The following is a 19,275-nucleotide window of genomic DNA, read 5'->3' as shown; positions in this document are numbered from 1 at the left end:
AGACTTATTTCCAATTGGCCTTTTAGATTCCTCATGCATTGCTTACCCATGATCCCTGGTTGACTTTAAGGGTACCGGGGACTACCATTCCAACTGAGTTGTGCTAACAATTCCTTCTTGATACATTTGGTTAGTATCACATAATACTTTTCATTCTGCATTGTTTATTGTCTTAGGCATATGAGCTGTAAATTTTGTATTGTTTATTCTTTTATTTGTGTGGATTGTCTACTCAAACAGATTAAAAAGTCTTTAAGAGCTCTGCAAGGCTCAAGCACCTGGCATAATACACTGCTTGAAAGCAGTCTGCAAACATGTTTGCCAATGATGTAGGTGGTAGCATGCTTGTGCTTATTAACATCTAAAGAATATATGTCCTAGGGCTGGAGGGATGGCTCAGAGATTAAAAGCACCGTCTGCTTTTGCAGAGGACATTCCTGGGCTCAATTCCCAGCACTCATATGATAGCTCACAACCATCTGTAAGTTGAGTTCCAGGGATTCTGACGCCCCCTTCTGGCCTCTATAGGAACTAGGCACACACGGTACACAGACATAAAAGCAGGTAAAACACACATGCACATGAAATAATCAATTAAAAAAAATCTATGTTCTAGATTATTATTTAGATAGATTAATAATCTATGTTGGGTATAGTGGCAAATTCTATTAAGCTCAGCACACTAGAGGTAGATGGATCTTTGTGAGTTCAAAGTTAGTCTGGTCTACATAGCAAGTTCCAGGCCAACCAGGGCCCAATTCTAGTCTCAACACTCTTTTGGGTCCTTGAGAGCAGGAAAGTCCTTGTTCACAGACAGACAGACAGAGACAGACAGACAGACAGACAGACAGACAGAAAGACACAGATGCACGCACACGCACACACACACACACCATGAAGCAGCCATGCTAAGTGACTTGGAACAATGGCGCTGTACATAGCCTGCTTTCTGGGTTCTCCTTCGGGCTGTCCTTCCTCAGATTGTTTCAGAAGACCTTTTTTCCTTTTCCTCTTGGACTCTGGGATCCCCCCAGGAGACTTCAATATGCCTTTAATGTGTTTTTTGTTTTGTTTTTTTCCTTTCTTCTCCAGTCTCCAAAGGCTGGGCAATAAATTAGGGTGTGTGGGGTAGGTAGGCTTTTGAACTGGGACACCAAAAGGGAGATAACAGTCTGTTTTCTCTAAAGTTCAGAGCTAGTAGGATTTTGTGGTTTTGCCTTTCAGCCTTACAGTAATCAGCCTTGAGTTCTCAGAATGGCTTATCAACCCACAGTTTGTCTCCAGTGATTTTGATTTGGAATTGTTATTTTAAAGTGGTGTACATACACATTTATGGTAGATATTTTCTTTGTTCCATTCTTCCTTTTTCCTTCCCTCCCGCTTCTCCTTCCTACCCCACAGGGTATCTCCTTCAGTCGGCCAGACTGCTATTCCAGATAGGCCTGTGTACTTGTATACCAAGCTAAGTCTATACGTTCTTTAGAGTACATTGAAATGCTTCTTTCTTGTAACATCTTCCGACTCTCCCAAACAGGACTATTAATTACCTTTACCCCAACTTTCATACAAGTCAACTCCAGTGTTTTTATTCTGTATCAGTCCAGAGCTGCACCTTGCCTTAAGATCACAGAGTCTTAAGCCTGTAGAGTTCGAGGACATGCTGTAGGTGTCTGGGTTCTCCTCTCTGCATCATAACTGTATTTAAGCAGTTAAAATCCATGCTTGTTGACTTAATGGACTGGAATTTTGTAACAGCCCCGTTTGGTTGCACAATTTAGAGTCTATTCTTCTAGAACACACTCGACACCACCGGGAGTTTCTGTATGGACTCCGTTTGTTTGATATAGGTTATAGAGGCACTTGCTCAGCAAATGCTTTCCAGAGCCATCAAAGGCTCATGCTTGGGATTTTTGCTTCCTGTTTCCCTCTTAATGTCCTTATATAGCTTTATCCTGTGTGTTGCTTTCCAATGATTCTCCTACTGATTGTTTTTTTTTTTTTTTTTTTTTTTTTTACTAATTTAAATATCTGTGCCAGGGGTCATTCCTGAGGTTGAGACAGAAGTAACAAAACAAAGAGGTCAGTTAAACAAAAATCTATTACTGACACCACAGTGGCAGAGTTTGCCTCAGGGGCTCCTAGGAAACCAGACACGAAATGTTGATCTTTATTTTTCAGTGTGTTGTGTCCCTCTAGTACACACACACACACACACACACACACACACACACACACACGGCGGGGAGGGGAAGGGGTATATACTACTTGCAATTCTCCCACAGGCATTTCCACCTATGGGCTCCGAATCTTTAGTATCTAAGCATTCATTTTCACAGCTAGTCTACCAGCTCTGATGATAGTCATATAAAAGGGGTGAGAGGTTCATCTTCTTTGCTGTCTTGGCAAGGCATCCTTTCAAAAAGCAAAGTATAACACATTTACGTCCACAACTCCCTCTGAGTCCTGGCATAGATGGTAAATGTATGCACGCAGTGCATCAAGGAGGTAGAGACTAAGGGAAACCAGAGGAGAGACGTTGAAGTCCAAGATCGGTTTCATTCTTAATTTGTAGCAACAGTTATGACAGGAGCAGTTCATGGAAAGCACAAAATGTGGAGGCCTTCGCTTCTACCATAAAGGCAGGAAAAATACTATGAATCTCCTCTCGATGTTTGAGACACATTGAATTGAATGAACATTTTTTTCCTCCAAATACAACCTTGGATGAACAAGATTTTTTTCTACTTATTAGTAAACTGTCTCAAATTAGAAGTGTAAAAACCAAATATAATTTTGCTCCAATGATACTAGTTTCTCCACTTTTTTTCTATTTTATTCTCCCCCCCCATTCCTTTGATACAGGGTCTCACACTGCTCAGGAAGCAATTCTCCTGCCTCAGCCTGTTGAGTGTTCATTTCATTCTGTACTACTTGGCGATCTCCCAGAAGTCATCCTTAACTGTCACGGTGTAGAAGGGTCAATCCCACATTACCAGAGCGTTTAACATAGTGTACTAGTAGGAAAACAGAAACCACCTCAGTGAACCGAAAAGTTGGAACGGATCAGGAAGCTCTTGGAAACTCGGGCAGCTTCGTTTTTCTCTTTAGGATTCAGATTCCTATCTGGAGATACCGAGGACAGTTCCGTCCACAGATCTCTTGGTAACCCCCAGAGAGCCAGTGACAATTTTTTCTCTTCCCTAGTAAGGAGTATCCCATTTTCTAAGACGGATCTGTGGTCAGAGGTCACTCGAGGCAGCTTCTCCCCAATGGCGTTTTAGAAATAGGGAAGGGCAGCAGGGCTGTAGAGAGGCCCGGGGCGCAGCGCGTGGACACCCGGCAGGGCTCCCGTGGCGCCGGCGGCCGGAGGGCAGGCTGAGGCCGCCATATTCTCGCCGACCACGCCCCGGAGGCCCGCGGCAGCCGATGGTGGGTGTCCGCCTGCCGGCCCCGCTCGAGCAGCCGTGACCGCCGCCGCCAGGGCTCGCACGGAGGGAGGTGGCGGGAGAGCGGGGCGGGCAGTCGGGGGCGGGGCGAGGAGAGCGCGAGCGGTCCTGGAGGGGCCGCGGCCCCGCCCCTTGCGCTGCGCCCGCCCCCTGCGCCCGCCCTCCTCCCGCCACCGCCTCCCTCCCGGATCTGTGCTCCACTTCAGAGAAAGGAGAAAATGTGTGTGTGTGGCGAGGGGGAGGGCGAGCACTGAGCAGCCGCGGCGCGCCTGGCAATCGGGCCGGGTGGGCGTCCGGCGGAGGCGGGGGCGGAGGCGGGGAGCGCGCGGCGGCCGGCTGCCCGGTTTGCGCGCGAGCCGAGTGGGCGCGGGCAGGCCGAGGGCGCCCAGAGCCGAGTCAGGCGGCGGCGAGGAGCGGGCGCGCCGGGCGCGCGGAGCCGTCGGCGGTCGCTCGCTGCGGGGCCGCCTCGGTGGATGAGCTCGGGCCGCTGGGCGCACAGCCTAGGGCAGCGTCGGCGGCGGCGCCTAGAGGGCCGCGCGCTCTCCGAGAAGGCGGCGTGTGAGCGCGGCCGGGCGCGGCGGCCTTTTCTCGCGCGTCCCAGGCCCCCGGCCCCGCTCGTCCCCGGCCCGCCTGGGCTGCGGGCCTGGCCGCCGTCTTCACCGCGGCTCCCCTGAGCTCGTCCCTGACGCGCGCCCGGGCGGCGGGGCTCCGCGGCCGCCGCTGCCTCGGGGGAGCGAGGGCGGAGGGCGTGTGTGCGCGCGTGTGAGCAGGGCGCCGGCGGGGCTGCAGCGAGGCACTTCGGAAGAATGACTCTGGAGTCCATCATGGCGTGCTGCCTGAGCGAGGAGGCCAAGGAAGCTCGGAGGATCAACGACGAGATCGAGCGGCAGCTGCGCAGGGACAAGCGCGACGCCCGTCGGGAGCTCAAGCTGCTGCTGCTGGGTGAGTGCGGCCCTTGGACCCTGGTGCCCCCCGCCCTGGCTCCTCGTTGCCCTCCCCGCGCGCGTCCCCGGCCGGTACCCGCACCGGCGCGCGCGCGCACACAGGGGCCGAGGGCCGGGGCTCCCCGGCGCTGAGCCGCGGCGTGCGCCTTTGGTGTCAGCTAGGGCCGTGCTCTGTGCGCCGCGTCTGCGGGACGGCTGAGCGTCCGCGCGAACGGCGCGGGTGGGCGATGGCGTGCGGTGCGGTGGCCGGCCTGCGTCCATTGTGGCGTGTTGTCGGGTGGAGAGGAAAGGGTGGAAACGGGGAGTCGACTCGGGTCTGGATTCTGCTAGGAAAGGTGCTGAGGAAGCCTTGGCTGGCGCTCCAAAGAAACCCGGGCTAATGTACTGGGCAGGGGCGGGGCAGGAAGACTAGCCCAAATGTGCTCTACTGTAGCCACCAGGCCACTGACAGGAGTGACCCCAGAGAGTTGCAGGGCCAGTGGATGGTGACAGGCATCTCTTCTGTACCATTGCTTCGGGATAAAGATGAAGGATCCGGGAGTGTTGTACTGTGTGGTTGTTGACAGCAGACGGGTATCTTTTGTTTAATGAGGCGACCCAGATGTATGCCTGAATTCACAGCAGTTTCTACTGGAAACCAGCACAGCCTCTCAGTTACTCTCCTGGAAACAAACAGAAACCTTTTGTTTAAAACGGACATTTTAGTATCCTGCCATCTGGGCTCCAAGAAAAACGGGAAGAGTTCGAGAAAATTCCCCTCTGATCTCGTTAAAAAAAATAAAAAAGACAATCGAACATTCTGCTTTCACACGAAATTAGCAAGAAAATGCTATTTTCAAATAGGAACTATATTGATTATTATCTCTGAGAGAATGTTCAGAATCAAGCCATCAGGGTTCATGTACAATCTAGCATGACATAAGTATTGCTATTGTGGTAGGAAGGATGAACTGCTTTGCAGGAACAGGCCTGAAAAATGTCTGCACTTGTGTTTATTTGTATGAGTAAAAATAACGCTTCTCAAACATTTCTGTAAGAAGAGGATATTGCATTGTTAGTTGGGATTTGAGGAGCACCCCCTCCCTTTTTTTTTTTTTTTTTCTTTTTTCTATCTGGAGCATTACATCTGCTGGCTCCAGGAACCCATTACCTTGGGGACTGAACTGCTTATGTACTGGATCGCTTATAGTCAGGAGCAAAATATCATGATCACAAATGGTTTCCTTGCCTTAACTTAGGTCTTTCTCTTGAAATCCAGTTAGGTAAATGTGCGCATAGAAAGTATTCATAAAGAACAGAAGGCAAGGAGCTGAATAGAAGGGTGGATTTCAGAGGAATAAGCCAGGGGAATGGGGAAACTGGATAAGCCTGCCCACCCTCATGATTTCTGTTTCTTCTCATGGCTGGAAATGGAATGTCTTATCATTTTTTTTTTTTTTAATTGAGAAGGGAAAAGCAAGGGCAAGTGGAATAAATATATGGTGTTCTAGTATACAATTAAGAGGAAAAACATGTGTTTTAGAGATTTTCTCTTAGACCTGGCTTTTAATTTTCCTTTGTTTACAGTCTTCGTATGTTTGTGTTTAGCTAGGAACAGGGCATTTGAGGTCTCGTTAACCAAACTTATTTGCCTGAAATTTGACAGCTCGAGGTTTCCCAGCAGCTATGAGTTAGGTTTGTCAGAGGGCCTAGGTTTAAATGCCTGAGAGGGGAATATACTCATAGAGATACGTAATTACATGCTGTGTATTTTAATGATATACCATGCTTTAAAAAATGAACGTGGAAATGATTTCCCGAGGGGAAACCCCCCACAATTCTACTGCTAAAAAAGTGGTAGGTATAAGTGTGTGGCGGCCCTCCCCTCACTGATTATAGATTGGAACAGGGTTTAACATGGCCCCACCTCACCCATCAAAGACAGACTGTTGGAGGTGGTAGACAACTTGCCGTTTATTCAGCACCTACATTCATGAACAATATTTAAAAAACACACAGTTCTCTGTCAGAAGTGGGAGGGCTGGACATCATTAGCAATCACAGCTGTTCTCAGTCTGGATAGGCTTCTTTCCCAAATGCAGTACCCACACTATTTGTGTAGTTATGATGATAGACATTAAGTGTAAATTTCTCCCTGTGTATACACAGGGTATATGTGTATGGATATGAGTTTAGCAGGGAAATTCGTGTTGAATTGAACAAGGGAGTGTTTGGGGGAGGGGCTCCTTCCTGGTCTGCTGCCTTGTGAGTAGTCTTTATTTCCTAGTTTTTTCATTCATTTTACCAACATCCATCCAGAGGAGATTACAGATTATACTTCATCACATTTTAAAGTTCTTTTTACATCTTTGATCGCTTATTTACATGGAGGGATCCTGCTTGTGTTGAAGTTCTGTGTAAAATTGTTTTGAAAGTAAGTTTTAACTCAAGGCTGACACTCACAGAAAGAGTTTGTTCTGCAGGGGTGCAATATATTGATCACCTAATTATTTAACTTATTAAAATATGACTATCACAAAATTGGTTATCTGACTAGATAATCAAGTGTACCAGTAAACTTGGGCACACTTGATTCATTCAGCACTTATGGCAGTGTGTTCCACACTTATTCTACAGAGCTTACACATTTTGATCTCCTTCTTCTTGAGGAATGATCTCTGACATTTCCTCATAGTAAAGTTTCATTTTAACTTAGTAACTTCTGTCTTACTCTCTTTAGTTCTCTCATATTAGTGTTTGCTTTCTTTGACACCTGAAAGAAAACTTTGTATTCTTTCAGGATATAGTATATAGGATATAGTAGAAGATATTTGATACTTACTAGGTATAAAAGACTGTTATCTTCCCTTTAAAGTTGAAATATCGTGATAAGTTTTACTCTTAAAGATATCATGTCTCTCCTCATTGACCTGTTTTTTTTAATGTGTGTTTAAATCTTTACTGTGTAGACCTTAGACATCAAATTAGCAATCCCTTCTTATTGATGGGTTCTTCCTATTGAAAGCATACAAGTTTAGATCAGTCTTAAATGGAAGAATATATGTGTTTAGTTTTTGAAAAGAATAGCATAGGCATTTCAGCCTTTTTATATGGTCCACTCTGCAAGCTCAAGAGGGTTAAGATTGTGTTCTTTTGTTCACTTCTACATTGCAGCTTCTAAGACAGATCTAGAAAAGCAGTCTTAATCAGTACTTGCTGATAATTGATTTTGTGATCTTGGAAAAAAAAATCACATGTGCTTCTTTGAGCCACAAGTTACATGTGCATCCCAGCACATTGTGTTTTGTGTTGGGTTTGTTAGAATGGGACCAGCGTTTGATACTAGGAATCAAACTCAGAATCTCAAACTTGCTCCAACATGGAACCCGCCGCTCTCTTATTACTTTTTGACAGGGTCTCACTAGGTTGTCTAGGGAAGCTTCGGATTTGTGTCCTCCTACTTCATCCTCTTGACCACTTGAGACCATAGGCCTGCACCATCAGCCCAGAGTCAGCCATGCTTATAGAATGTCAGTGTGAGGAAGACAAGTCCATTCTATACTTTGAGTACTGTTTATTATATAAAGGCTCATTTACACCATTTATTCTTTTATGTATGTTTTCTACCATTATGCATTGATCATAGTGAAATTTTAATATTCCTTCTCTGATTATCAAAACAGTTTTTGTGACTAATACATACATTGACATGAGGGGACTTCAACGGGTTAAGTACAGACTGTTAGGAACTGGTATTTGTGTGGAAAGTTGCAGGTGTAAAGCAAGAGGGGACCTGGGAGGCTGGGAGTTGTGGCTGTGTCCAGTTTAAGTTAGAGAGAGTTGCTTTGTGCACGTTTAAATACCCTTCCAGTTCTCAGTAGCTGTCAGGGTTGGCTGCCCCGATTCCTCTAATGTAAACATTTTGGAGATATCAAAATATGATGTTTCTATAAAGACTGACCTTTTTTTTCTTTTTAATGCTTTCTTATCTTTAAAGTGTTTAATATGTTTCTAAATATCAATGTTTTTTGGGATGTATTTCTTCCTCCTTCAAACAAAAAAAAATGAGAAAACAAAAGAGTTTATATGTGAAGGCTGAAATGGTACATTCCTTGGAAACCCAAGCTGTAGGGTTGACTGACAGAGCCTTCAGAGTAAGACTTTTCATGGAGCTTTGTGGACTGCCTCTCTGTCATATACCTGTCAGTCCTTGAGTAAGTCATTTCCTCATAAGAGAACTTTGGCCTAAATTAAAACCCTGCTGATGGTTTTTCTGTGAAGCTATTCTGTGTAAATCTGTTCAAACATTTGTATGTAAGGGTAGAAAAGAGAACCATGAATAAATTGGTTCCCATGAATAAATTTCGTAGCTTCTTTTTTATTTAGAAAAACTAACTCAGTTCCTCTTTACAAGGTGTTCAGTTTTCAGAAGTGTTTAATAAAGTTAGTTAGGGTTTGTATTTCAGATGAAATTTCAAGGACCTGAAACAGCTTTTCTAACTATAAGGCTATATGTGCTATGCTAAACTTAGCAGGAACAGGGAAAAGATTTTTCTTCACGATCCTGGCAAGCTTTGTAGTAGAGAAAAAATGAACAGGATTTTTCAGGATAATTTTGCTCCTAGCATCCATATCAGTTTTTCTTTGAAGGGAGCTGTTACTCTGTTGATGTTGGTGGATTGTTGATTGGTTGTTGAAGCAGGGACATAGGGAGCCAAGGAGATGTCTTGCAAGAGAGAAGCCATTCTTTTCAGGTTGGGACTGTTTCTCCTTGAGAGGGTGGAGGGGCTGTTGTCTTTTGCAGACCTGCTGTGGAGGGGCTGTCTCCTGCAGACCTGGTGGATTGGGTTGAGGGGGTGCATAGATTTGTAGTAATAGATTTAAACTCTCATTTCCTGGCTGAAGAAGCAAGCAGTGACAATATTCAAAGGGAAGCTTCTACAATGGCTTTTAGGTAGTCATTAAGATTTGTGCAGAATTAATCCTAGGGAAGTGTGAAATAGCAATAGAAGGTAAGATGTACAATTGTTGGTAATTAAATTGGTGGCAGTAACTGACTGCACAGCAAACAGAGCATTTTCTCTTGTTTTGCTGAATGGAGTAATGTGAGGAAAAGCTATTCTCAGATCCGGACAACTGTTTTGTGTCAGCAGCTATAGCTAATGTAGTAGAGGGCATTCCATGATCACATTTGATTTGTTATGTCACTGATATGTAGACGTCTGACTGATTTCTTATCTAATGAGCGGCAATATGGCAAAAGGACCTACACATACTGACAGGACGAATTAGAGTTCAAAGTGGTTGTGAGTCTACATTATACAGAAAAGTAAACAGATGTTATGGTACTGGGAGCCACAAATAGAATTTGTCTTGTTAGTTAGGCCTGTGGTCAGCCTTCATACCTAGATGTCATTTCTGAAGACAGTGCTGAATTTTTGCTAAAAGACTTTACTTTTTACTTTTTCGTGCAGGAGATTGAACCTAAGGCCTTAAGTGTGCTAATCCATGCATTCTACTGCTGAGCTACACACTAAGCCTCTTTAAGAACAAAATTAGTATTATCCATAAATAAAATTTTGAAGATCTCTCAAAGCCACTGACTAAACAAATACTTATCAATTACTGGGAAATAAACTTTTCCTCCAGAATTTCTTCTTAGTCATATATTAAGAAATAATAGCCACCTATCAGATGTTGTCCACATAAAGAAATGTTAAGCATTTCTGTGTGCAAAGTTATGTGCTATGTGAAACGCTGCTTAGTTATGTGCCAGCAGGAAGGACGGAGCAAGTCTCCAGGCTTGTTTTTTTCTTGGTTGTTGCCTGTATTGCCTTGCCAGCTGTTTTTTTTTCTGGTGCTTCTTCATACAAAAAAAAAAAAAAAAAAAAAAAACAAAAAAAAAGCAAAAGTGTTATAGACCACTGTAGGAGCCTTTGTGGAATTCACTCAGGCAGGGAAAGTAGATGGTCTGAAGAATGTGAATTCCTAAATGTGTAGGTATTATTTCTTCCAAACAGATCATTTTTTGCTTGTAACTGAGAAGCTGTTGATGACTGTTGTTCTGTTTCCTACTGGAATGGATGCTCCTGGAGGGTAAAGATGGTAGCTCTCGGATCTCTATGTTTTAGCATCACACCAAGCATAGCTGCTCTTACCTTGGCTTTATTTTCAGTTACTAGGGGTGTGGAGGCAGCTCGATTCCCAAAAGAAAGTAGAGTAGTTGGAGGGAATGGGTGTAAATTTCCTTCTTCTCTCTAATGGGTATCATCTGTGTGTTCGCCATTTTCCACTCCTCTTTGTTGAGCAGTAGGCCACCTAGGGCACACAGTAAAGGCCTTGTGTTTTAGGAGGTGGAATGCCTGTGGTTTCCCGGCTTCTCCTTCGTTTTCTGTTGAGAATGTTTCCTTGTCACATGGCTTCAGGGTGAACAGCCATAGATACAGCTGTTCCGCTGGACTGCTGTTAGACACACATGACTTCTGAGATTTCAGAATCCCATGCTCAGTTATTGCAGGGGTAATCTGGGATTGTGACCAGTTGAATTGCTTTAGAAACAAAGTAGTTTCAAGGAAGTGTTTACTGGATTGTGGTGTGGTTGTGGTCTGAAGTGTTATTAATCTCATTATATTCCTGAAACCTCACAGAGGGAACAATAATTGATCACAAATTAAGGAAAAGGAGGTAGAGTGAGGTGCTTTGGCTGTGCTACAGGAAGTGAGCAGTACTGTTTAGAACCCAGTATGCGTATTTCTTGGAGATAACCTTGTGATCTTTTTTTCCTCCCCTTTGGAGCATTGAAAACATGAATGAATTGCTTCGTCTAAGAATTTGCTTTTTTTTGGTGATCATTCCTTGTTGAAAGCTGGAATTAGAATTTCTTTTGTCTTTAATATTCCTTTCTCACACTGTATTTGCTGTATGGGCAGCAGCATTATCCTTGGCCTCTTTGCCAGCATTTAGCACTCGGTAGCTGCAGCTGTTTGGAGAGGTGCTTGGGCTTTGCCCAGCTCTTATCCAGGCTTACAGCCGTGGGTGCCACACCCCATATGAATATTACCCATTCATTTATTCTCTCATATGCTAGTGAGGGTCCTTACACATCCCTGCATGAACGTTTTCTCAGACTTAGAGAACTTCCCAGTTCTGTCAGACATCATGTGGCAGTGAGCTGGCTCGGGAAGTTGGGTGTTTTGACACATTAAAAGAAAAGGGTTTGTGAAAGGAGACGATTGGCTTTCTTTTGCACTTTGTACTATGGTCTGCAAAGCAAAATACGTCATTACCGAACATAATGTCAACTCCTTCTTCCTTCCTTTCCAGAGGGCAGAGACTTGAGATTGGTTCATGATTACCAGTAGAGAGTTAGTGAGCCAGTGCAGGATAATCTAATGGGCTGCTGGGTTTGCAAATAGGATACTGTGTGTTTGCTGGGATGGGGAAGGTCCTGTGGGCTGTCAGTATGTGTGGTGTAACAGCACATCTTCTTTATGCAGTGCTTTGAACATTCTGGTTTCAGTTACTTGAGTACTTTTATATCGCCTCTTTTTGATTGCATTTCTGTACAGATCATTAGGGAGAATGTGTTTTTGTTATATCCAGTCAGCTGGGGGTATACTCTTTGAGGGGTGCATGTGTGCAGTAGTATTTTTTGCCACTTGAATTGGTATTTTCCCATACTTCACAGAGTGTGTGCCTTTTAATAAGTGTATATCCTTTCTGCACATGTCAGATGCAATTTTCCTCTTGTCCTAGAGAGATGACCCATTTCCTGCGACTTGTTCTAATAATACAGAATGACTTTAATTCTTGTTCATAGTTTGCCCTTAAAAGAATTGCAGGGTACTTAACTCTTAACTTAATTCTTAAGTATTTAACTCTTCAGTCTGTAGCTCTTGTATATTTTTTGAGAATTGACAAGTCACATAATGGTTTGAAACAATTTGGCTTTGTGAAATAATCAAACGCTATTATGGTATGTTTTGGATAGTGATGTATATCTTCCTCCAACCTATAAAAGACAGTCAATATTCCTGTCCTACTTGTCCTGAGTTTATTTTTCCTCCACTGTAGAGTGATCTTGGTGGGGGGGGAATTCTGTTCATTTGTTTAGTTTGCTTTTTCTATAGAGATATTGAATGAAGAAATTAGAGGAGAAAGATTTCCAAGGACCATGTGTACTTAGAAACTCTTCTGTAACCTTGGATCTCAGTTACTTTGCTCTGTGGATGAGGGGTCTGAGTATGTGGGAGTGGGGAGGGCACCTGCTCCCATTTCAGGAGCTTCACAAGGAAGCGTTGCCAGTCTACTGGGTCCTACTGACTGATTTGGATCTCCTCCTTGCTTGCTGCAGTAACTCCAGTGTGATATAAGCAGCCCTGCTAATGGTGGTAATGGGATGGACAGGGTGCTCGGTAAGCAAGGCCTGAGAATGAGGCCTTAGCTGTCCAGTGTTCCCTCCTGCTGCCTGGCGAGTTGCTGATAGTAGCTCTGTCTTCACAGGGAGTGGTATCAAAATCCTGCTGTCATATCAGCATGGGTCTCCTGCTTCCTGCAGGAAAGGCAGTATCCTGGGCGGCACAGGGGCGGAGCTGGAGAGGCCACGCTGTGCTGTCTGCTTAGGTCTTTTAACTGTCCATGCCAGCTTCCTCTGACTTGGTCCTTTTGTTGTTGTCTCACTGGGCTAGTCTACAAATAATCTCTGCTCCCCATTTTCTGTGAGTGATCCCTGGCAGGTCTCATGAGGTGGGCATCCAGGGCTTCATATTCCAAAGAGGGACATGGTGTAGTGGGGGGTGGAGGGGGGTGGTGAACCTCTTTTACATTTGAAGCTAGCAGGAAAGATGCATCGGTAGGCAGAGCATTTGTACTCCTCATCATTATATCACGGTGCCCTGTCTTCTGAGGGCTTATCATATACATAGGACAGTATCTGTGACAGGGATCTCTAGAGAAAGAGTTTCCTCCTGTCTTGTTCACATGTGTTTGATGCTCTGACCTCTGCACCATTCTAGTTGGCATGTGCACAGTTAAGAGGAACCTTAAGAATGCAACTTCCTATGTCACTTGTCTGCATCTCTAGAAGGGCTGTGGTCAAAGAAGCAACATCGGGACTCCGACTGAGGTCTTAGAAAAACTGAGAAGAGCCAGATTCTGTAGAGGTGCCAGGCCGGTGACTGACTCTGCCAAGCCCTGCTTTCCTTGGGCTGTTGTCTTGTTATCTTAGTATCAGGCTCTTGGCTTTGCTCTTGGGTTTGTGGTTGGACAGTTTTAGGGCCAGGATGGTCCCAGAGCAGAGGACAGAGATGGAATCCAAGGTGTGGAAAGGCAGAGGGTGCTTCTGTGGTAGGGCCTCATGACTGTCTTCACCAGTCTCTGGAAGGAGAGCACAGAGCAAAGGAGAAATGTCAGTCTTTTACTCTGTGGCCTCCATCAGAAAGAGCAGGCCAGAGCTGCATCTCCAGCTTTCTCCCTAGTGATCTCTTGATCTTCTTTCTTGCCTAACGGTGCTGTTTCTCTCTCAGATGGTGAACTGGGAGGATACACAGTCAAGGAAGCTTGGGTTGGCTGGGAGGACTATGTGTTGTAGTCACTCTCTTGCAGAGTAGCTATATTCGACACAGAGCTCATGCACAGCAGAGTCTCGGAAAGAGCCATCCACATTTAAAAAGAAAGGTTGTAGCCTGGCTGCACCATGGCTTTTCCTAGTCTTTGTTTTCTGTCAACTCTTTGAAGTACTTAGAAATATGTTCTGAGAACCCTGCTCTCCTGTAATAAGTTATGAGAGTGTGTCTTGAGCATCCTTGTCTAGGAAATGCTTTTATTTGGCTTGTTTCCCTTTCAATGTTGTACTCAACGTTGAATACGTTTCAGTTGTCCAAAGCAACAAGAAGATAAGCAATATCACGCACTATTGTTGCCAGAAAGATTCATACTCGGGTAGAGGCATGTCTTGCAGAAAGAACTTAGACATCTTAGTCTAGGCATCTATCAGGAGGTCTTCATCTTTAAATCTCTTGAAGGCTTTTTTCTTTTTCAGGCTAGTCTTGAATTCATCCTGTAACAAAACTCACTGTGTAGCCTAGAATGACTTTAAATTCCTCTACCTCCTAAGTTAAATGTTGGTTTTATAGGCCTGGGTCACCATGCTCAATTTAGTGTGGTTCTGAGGTTGGAATCCAGGACTTCCTGCATGCTCCTTTAGTTGAACCATATCCCCAGTCCTCTAGTATAGACGTTAAGAAAGACTTGAGTATGGGCCTGCACACTGAGCATTGAACACAGACCAGGTGCTTGCAGAGCCTTTATTCTACAAGCGATTTATACCTGAGCCCTCTTCCTTAACATTTTTAAAGAATGCCCAGTGTCTGTTTCTAATTGAGACCAGCACTGAAAATGGAGCTGCACAATAAAATCTGCATGGGATTTCTTGAGTCAAAATTTGGGAGAATATATTTTGAGAAAGTGAATAATTTGAAAGAACTGGGTACTAGAACAAAAAGATTCCAGTCTCTAGTTTCATGACACACTTTTTGATGGAACTAATGATATGTCTTAACTGAGCCCTTGTAGCATGTTCCTGGCTTGCAGTGGTGAGTTTGGAGGGGAAGGGACTTGCTGTGTCCAACAACTAATGCTTTATGGACATTCTTACCATATATATGTATATATTTTGAGACAGGCTCTCACTCTGTAGCTCTGGCTGTCCTGAACTCATTGTGTAGGCCAGGCTAGTCTCAGATTCACAGAGCTCCACCTGCCTCTGCCTCTCCAGTGCTCATTCTTACATTTCTTATATTGGGTCGTTTAAGATGTTCCCTTAGGAATGGTTATCAGTGCTAGATACTGTTTCTTATCACTGGTGACAGATGCTTTTCTAGGATTCTGATTAGCTTCTTGCATTTTCTTGGTAAAGAGTTGTTTCATTACAGGAAAAGATAAAACCAAAGACCTTTGAGAAACATATTTTTTGTAGAACTTTTGCTCCAGACCGTGCATACATTGGGAACTAAGTCTTCGCTAGAGTTTTCCTAAATCCCTAGAGTCTATGAATTACTTCTCAAATTACAGTGTATCCTCTGAGGGCTAGTTAGTTAATGTAAAGTCACCTGGTTACAGATTAACTTTCTATATTTATATAAAGTTAGTAAGAGTATTCTTCCTTGGTGGTATTGAATTTATATTTAGAATTAGAGATGAGCACTTAATATTTTGTCAGGTGGTTTAGTTCTTTCTAATATAGTAAAAAAGTAAAAAAAAAAACCATTACACTTAATAGAAAGTCTAAGTTTGAGACAAGAAAAGTTTTTTTTCAACTTGAGAAATTTCTTACACTCTTAAATACATTATATTTTTCTGTTAACCTTTGATTAACTAACACTCCATTCTGTTATACTTTTGTCTTTTTTTTATTTACAGAAATATAGTTTTTCACACACAATTGAAAAAATGGTTTTAAATTCATAATAACAATTCATAAATATATCTAGAATGTTCTGATATAATCTAGGAATTATGACCTTTTCTGGGTGTTGTTCCTTTCTATTCTGTTGTATGTTTTAGTGTTTCTTGCACAGGTGTGATCACACCATACAGTTTGATACAGTTGTGAGCATGTTCTGTGTGGTATGACAAGAGTGCACATTTACACCTGAGATGGGTATATGATGCTCCATGTAGAGAAATTATATGAATTTGTTAAGTTCTTTTCTTTTAAAAAATATTTTATTCTTTGTGTATAAGTTCTTTGCCTTCATGCATGTGTGCACCTTACGTGTGCTTGGTTCCCATGGAAGTCAGAAGAGGGCATTGAATCCCTTGGAACTTGACTCACAGGTTATGAACCACCATGTCGGTGGTGGGAACTGAGCCTGGGTCCTCTGCAAGGGCAACAACTGCTCTTAAATCACTAAGCCACTTCTTCAGCCCAGTAGTTATTTTCTGTTTTTACATGTAGGTTTTTCTGTTTCTTTCTTCGCTCCCTCCTTCCCTCCTTCCCTCCTTCCTTCCCTCCCTCCCTCTGTCCCTCCCTCCCTCCTTCCCTCCTTCTTTTCTGTTTGCTTTCGAGGTAGCTCTGGATGGCCTGGAACACTGTGTAGATAATGCTGGCCTCAAACTTATAGGAGTGAATTCAAAGAGCCCCGGTCCCTGTGTGTCTGAGTGCTGGGGTTAAAAACATTCACAACAATGCTTGCTACTTAATGTTTCTTTTTCAAATAATACCTGATGAAGTTCTGGGTGGGTAGCTTTTTAAAACAAAAACAGTTGAACATATAAATTATATTTCTGGGCCAGAAGATATGAAGAAACAATATGATTCTTAAATGATTGTCTTTAATTCCCACTGTGAGCAGTGTTATGGGGAATCATTGCATTTGAAATCTGAAGATATATATTTGATCACTAGTGACAATCATCATAACCATATTTGCTTTTAGTTGAATTTCTTAGGGTTTTTTTTAAACTTCTATTCTCATTTCTTTTGCTTATTTGTGTGCTTCAAGGATACAAATGAGATGAGCTTTTTGTTATATTTACTGAAATTGATGTAACTCATGTTTGTTGTTTTTTCCCTTTGTTTTGTATTATCCAGTAGTTTTTTTAAATTATCAAGACAAATTTGTTGGTCTTTGGGTCTATTCTATTTTAAAATGAAAATCTTACTGTGTTCTAGATACTGCACGAAAATCCTATCTATTGTTTTTCACATGCATGCACAAGTACGAGCACGTGCGTGCGCGCACACACACACACACAGAGAAAATTGAATGTAGCGTTATTATTACTATGGTATGGTTCTTTCTGAATATGGTAGTGAAGTATGCGTGTCATTCACATTGTCCATAAGCTGTTCAGTATGTAATATTTTATTCAGTAATATGTACTGTGGATTGTTATGTTACTATAGAAACTTCATATCATAATTACAGCCTTTTTAGCATTGTAGTGTTATGGTGTGCATGTGCATGTGTGTATATAGATCCCTGTGATTAAACCTAGGATCTGACACGTGTTGAGCATAATGTTCTATCAAGAGGGCTCCCTGTCCCCAGTGTATTTGAATCATGTAGAAGGTGACTAGTTTGCATCAGCTCATAAAAGCTGCTTCTACAAATTTCATCTCACCTTTACAAAACCCAGTGCCTTCACTTTGGTGATTTGAAAAGTAGCTGTAGTAGGAGTATTTACCACAGAAATTGGCAAAAATGATACAAATCAGGGGCCTGGGGAGCTGGTTATATCACTGTTTGTACTTGAAGAATTTTTACTTTAATTCCATCAAGACAGTTCTAGAAGCAGTGCTGTAGTGACTGTTGTAGGGATGCCTGTCTGTACACTTGTGTGGTACTGCCTGAAGGCTGAATTCTTGGCATGGGATTGTCAGCCCATGAGAAGCTTCTTTAACATTTGATTCTGCTTTTCAGAAGAGTATACATGGGGTTGCTTTCATGCTTGTGGACAGTGTTACTGTTATGGTCCATTTTAGCCCCCACTGGATTACGACAGTCTGATTGATAGCCAGTAAAATGATCTTGTTTTTATTTGTGTTTTATTGAGCAGGCTTCTGTTGTATAGTCTATGTATTCTTTTCTAAATTGCCTACAAAACATACTAACAAAAAATGCCCTAAATTGTATCTTCAAAAGAAAAAAGAAAAAAAAAAAGAACTCTAACAAATGTGTTAGTTGGAGTATTAAGAATAACTTTATTTTATTTTTAATTTTTATTTAAAATATTTTTTCATGCAGTATGTTTTGATTATATTTCTTTTCCTCTTCTAACTCCTCTCAGAGCCTTCCCACCTTCCTACCTAACCAACTTTATGTGCGCGCTCTCTCTCTCTCAAAAACAAAAAAATCCCACAAAACACAACTATGGAAATCAAAAATTAAGATAACAAAATGAAAGAAAGAAGAGAAAACAAGGAGTTGGTTTTATGTTTGCCAGCTCCTCTCGAGCGCGGGGCCTGCCCTGAGTGGTTCACATACCTGCTGACACTCCATCATAGAGAACTGACTTGCCCTTTGCCAGCAGGTATCAATTACAAACAGCTTCTGGGTTGCAGGTGGGACCTTATGTCTACTTCTTTCATTCAGTATGGGGTCAGATCCCATCTGGCTTTTGCTGCCATAGTCTGTGTGAGTTCTTATGTGCATCATTTCTTTTGTGTCTAGAAGAAACTATTTCCTTGAAGTCATCCATCACTTCTGGTTCTTAGAATCTTTCCACTGCCCCTTTCTGCATAGATCTCTGAGTCTTGAGGGGAGCCTTTGATGAAGGCATACCATTTAGTGTTCCAAAGTCTCTCATTCTCTATACATTGTTATCCCCATCTGGTGTAAGAAAATGCTTCTTTGATGAGGGTTGACTGAAGCTCTGATTTGTAGATACAGTAATAGGTCATCAGGAGTCATGTTATTCCCTTTGGCATAATAATAGTAGTAGGTTAGTACCATGACCTATTGAGTTGAGTGGCGTTAGCAGTTTCATGTACGAGTTCCATCTCACATAGTGGACCTTAAATTCAGATTGTAAAAAGTGCTTAGTTATCCCCATAACATTTGTGCCACTATTGTACCATGTGTCTTGAAGCCAGGTCACTGTTGTAGGATGCAGGGCTTGTAGCTGGAAGAGAGTGATGATTGATTACTTTTCTTCTGTGGTAGTATGTATCTTTCAGCCCTGTGAACACTAGTCAGCAGGGTGAAGCTTCTGTATTTGATGGCATGAGTAAGCGCTGTTTTTAGCAATAGGACCTTACTGTCAGGTTGTGGAGAACAATCAATTGCCTTCAATAACATGTGATATTTGTGTGGAAGATGAGGTGGGGTCCATGGGACCCCTTAGGTCATGATGTAATCATAACACTGGAGGCTTTATTTGCTGGCATAAGATGTCTAGTTGGG

General features: G+C 42.9%; 1 protein-coding gene across 1 annotated transcript in view; it reads left to right on the top strand.

Annotated features, from left to right (window-relative positions):
• Positions 1–4,193: 4,193 nt before the first annotated feature.
• The window catches only part of LOC114623384 (guanine nucleotide-binding protein G(q) subunit alpha), a 246,618-nt gene continuing 231,536 nt past the window's right edge, over positions 4,194–19,275 (top strand). The window contains exon 1 of the mRNA XM_028770057.1: positions 4,194–4,388. Coding sequence (XP_028625890.1) covers positions 4,253–4,388 — 136 coding nt within the window. The 5' untranslated portion in view covers positions 4,194–4,252. The remainder of the gene's footprint in view (positions 4,389–19,275) is intronic.

The sequence above is a fragment of the Grammomys surdaster genome, unplaced genomic scaffold (genome assembly GCF_004785775.1).
Source record: "Grammomys surdaster isolate TR1022 unplaced genomic scaffold, NIH_TR_1.0 198, whole genome shotgun sequence".
NCBI classification, from domain to species: Eukaryota; Metazoa; Chordata; class Mammalia; order Rodentia; family Muridae; genus Grammomys; species Grammomys surdaster.
The sequence above is the reverse complement of the archived record's forward strand: the minus strand, read 5'-3'. Positions and strand labels throughout refer to the sequence as shown.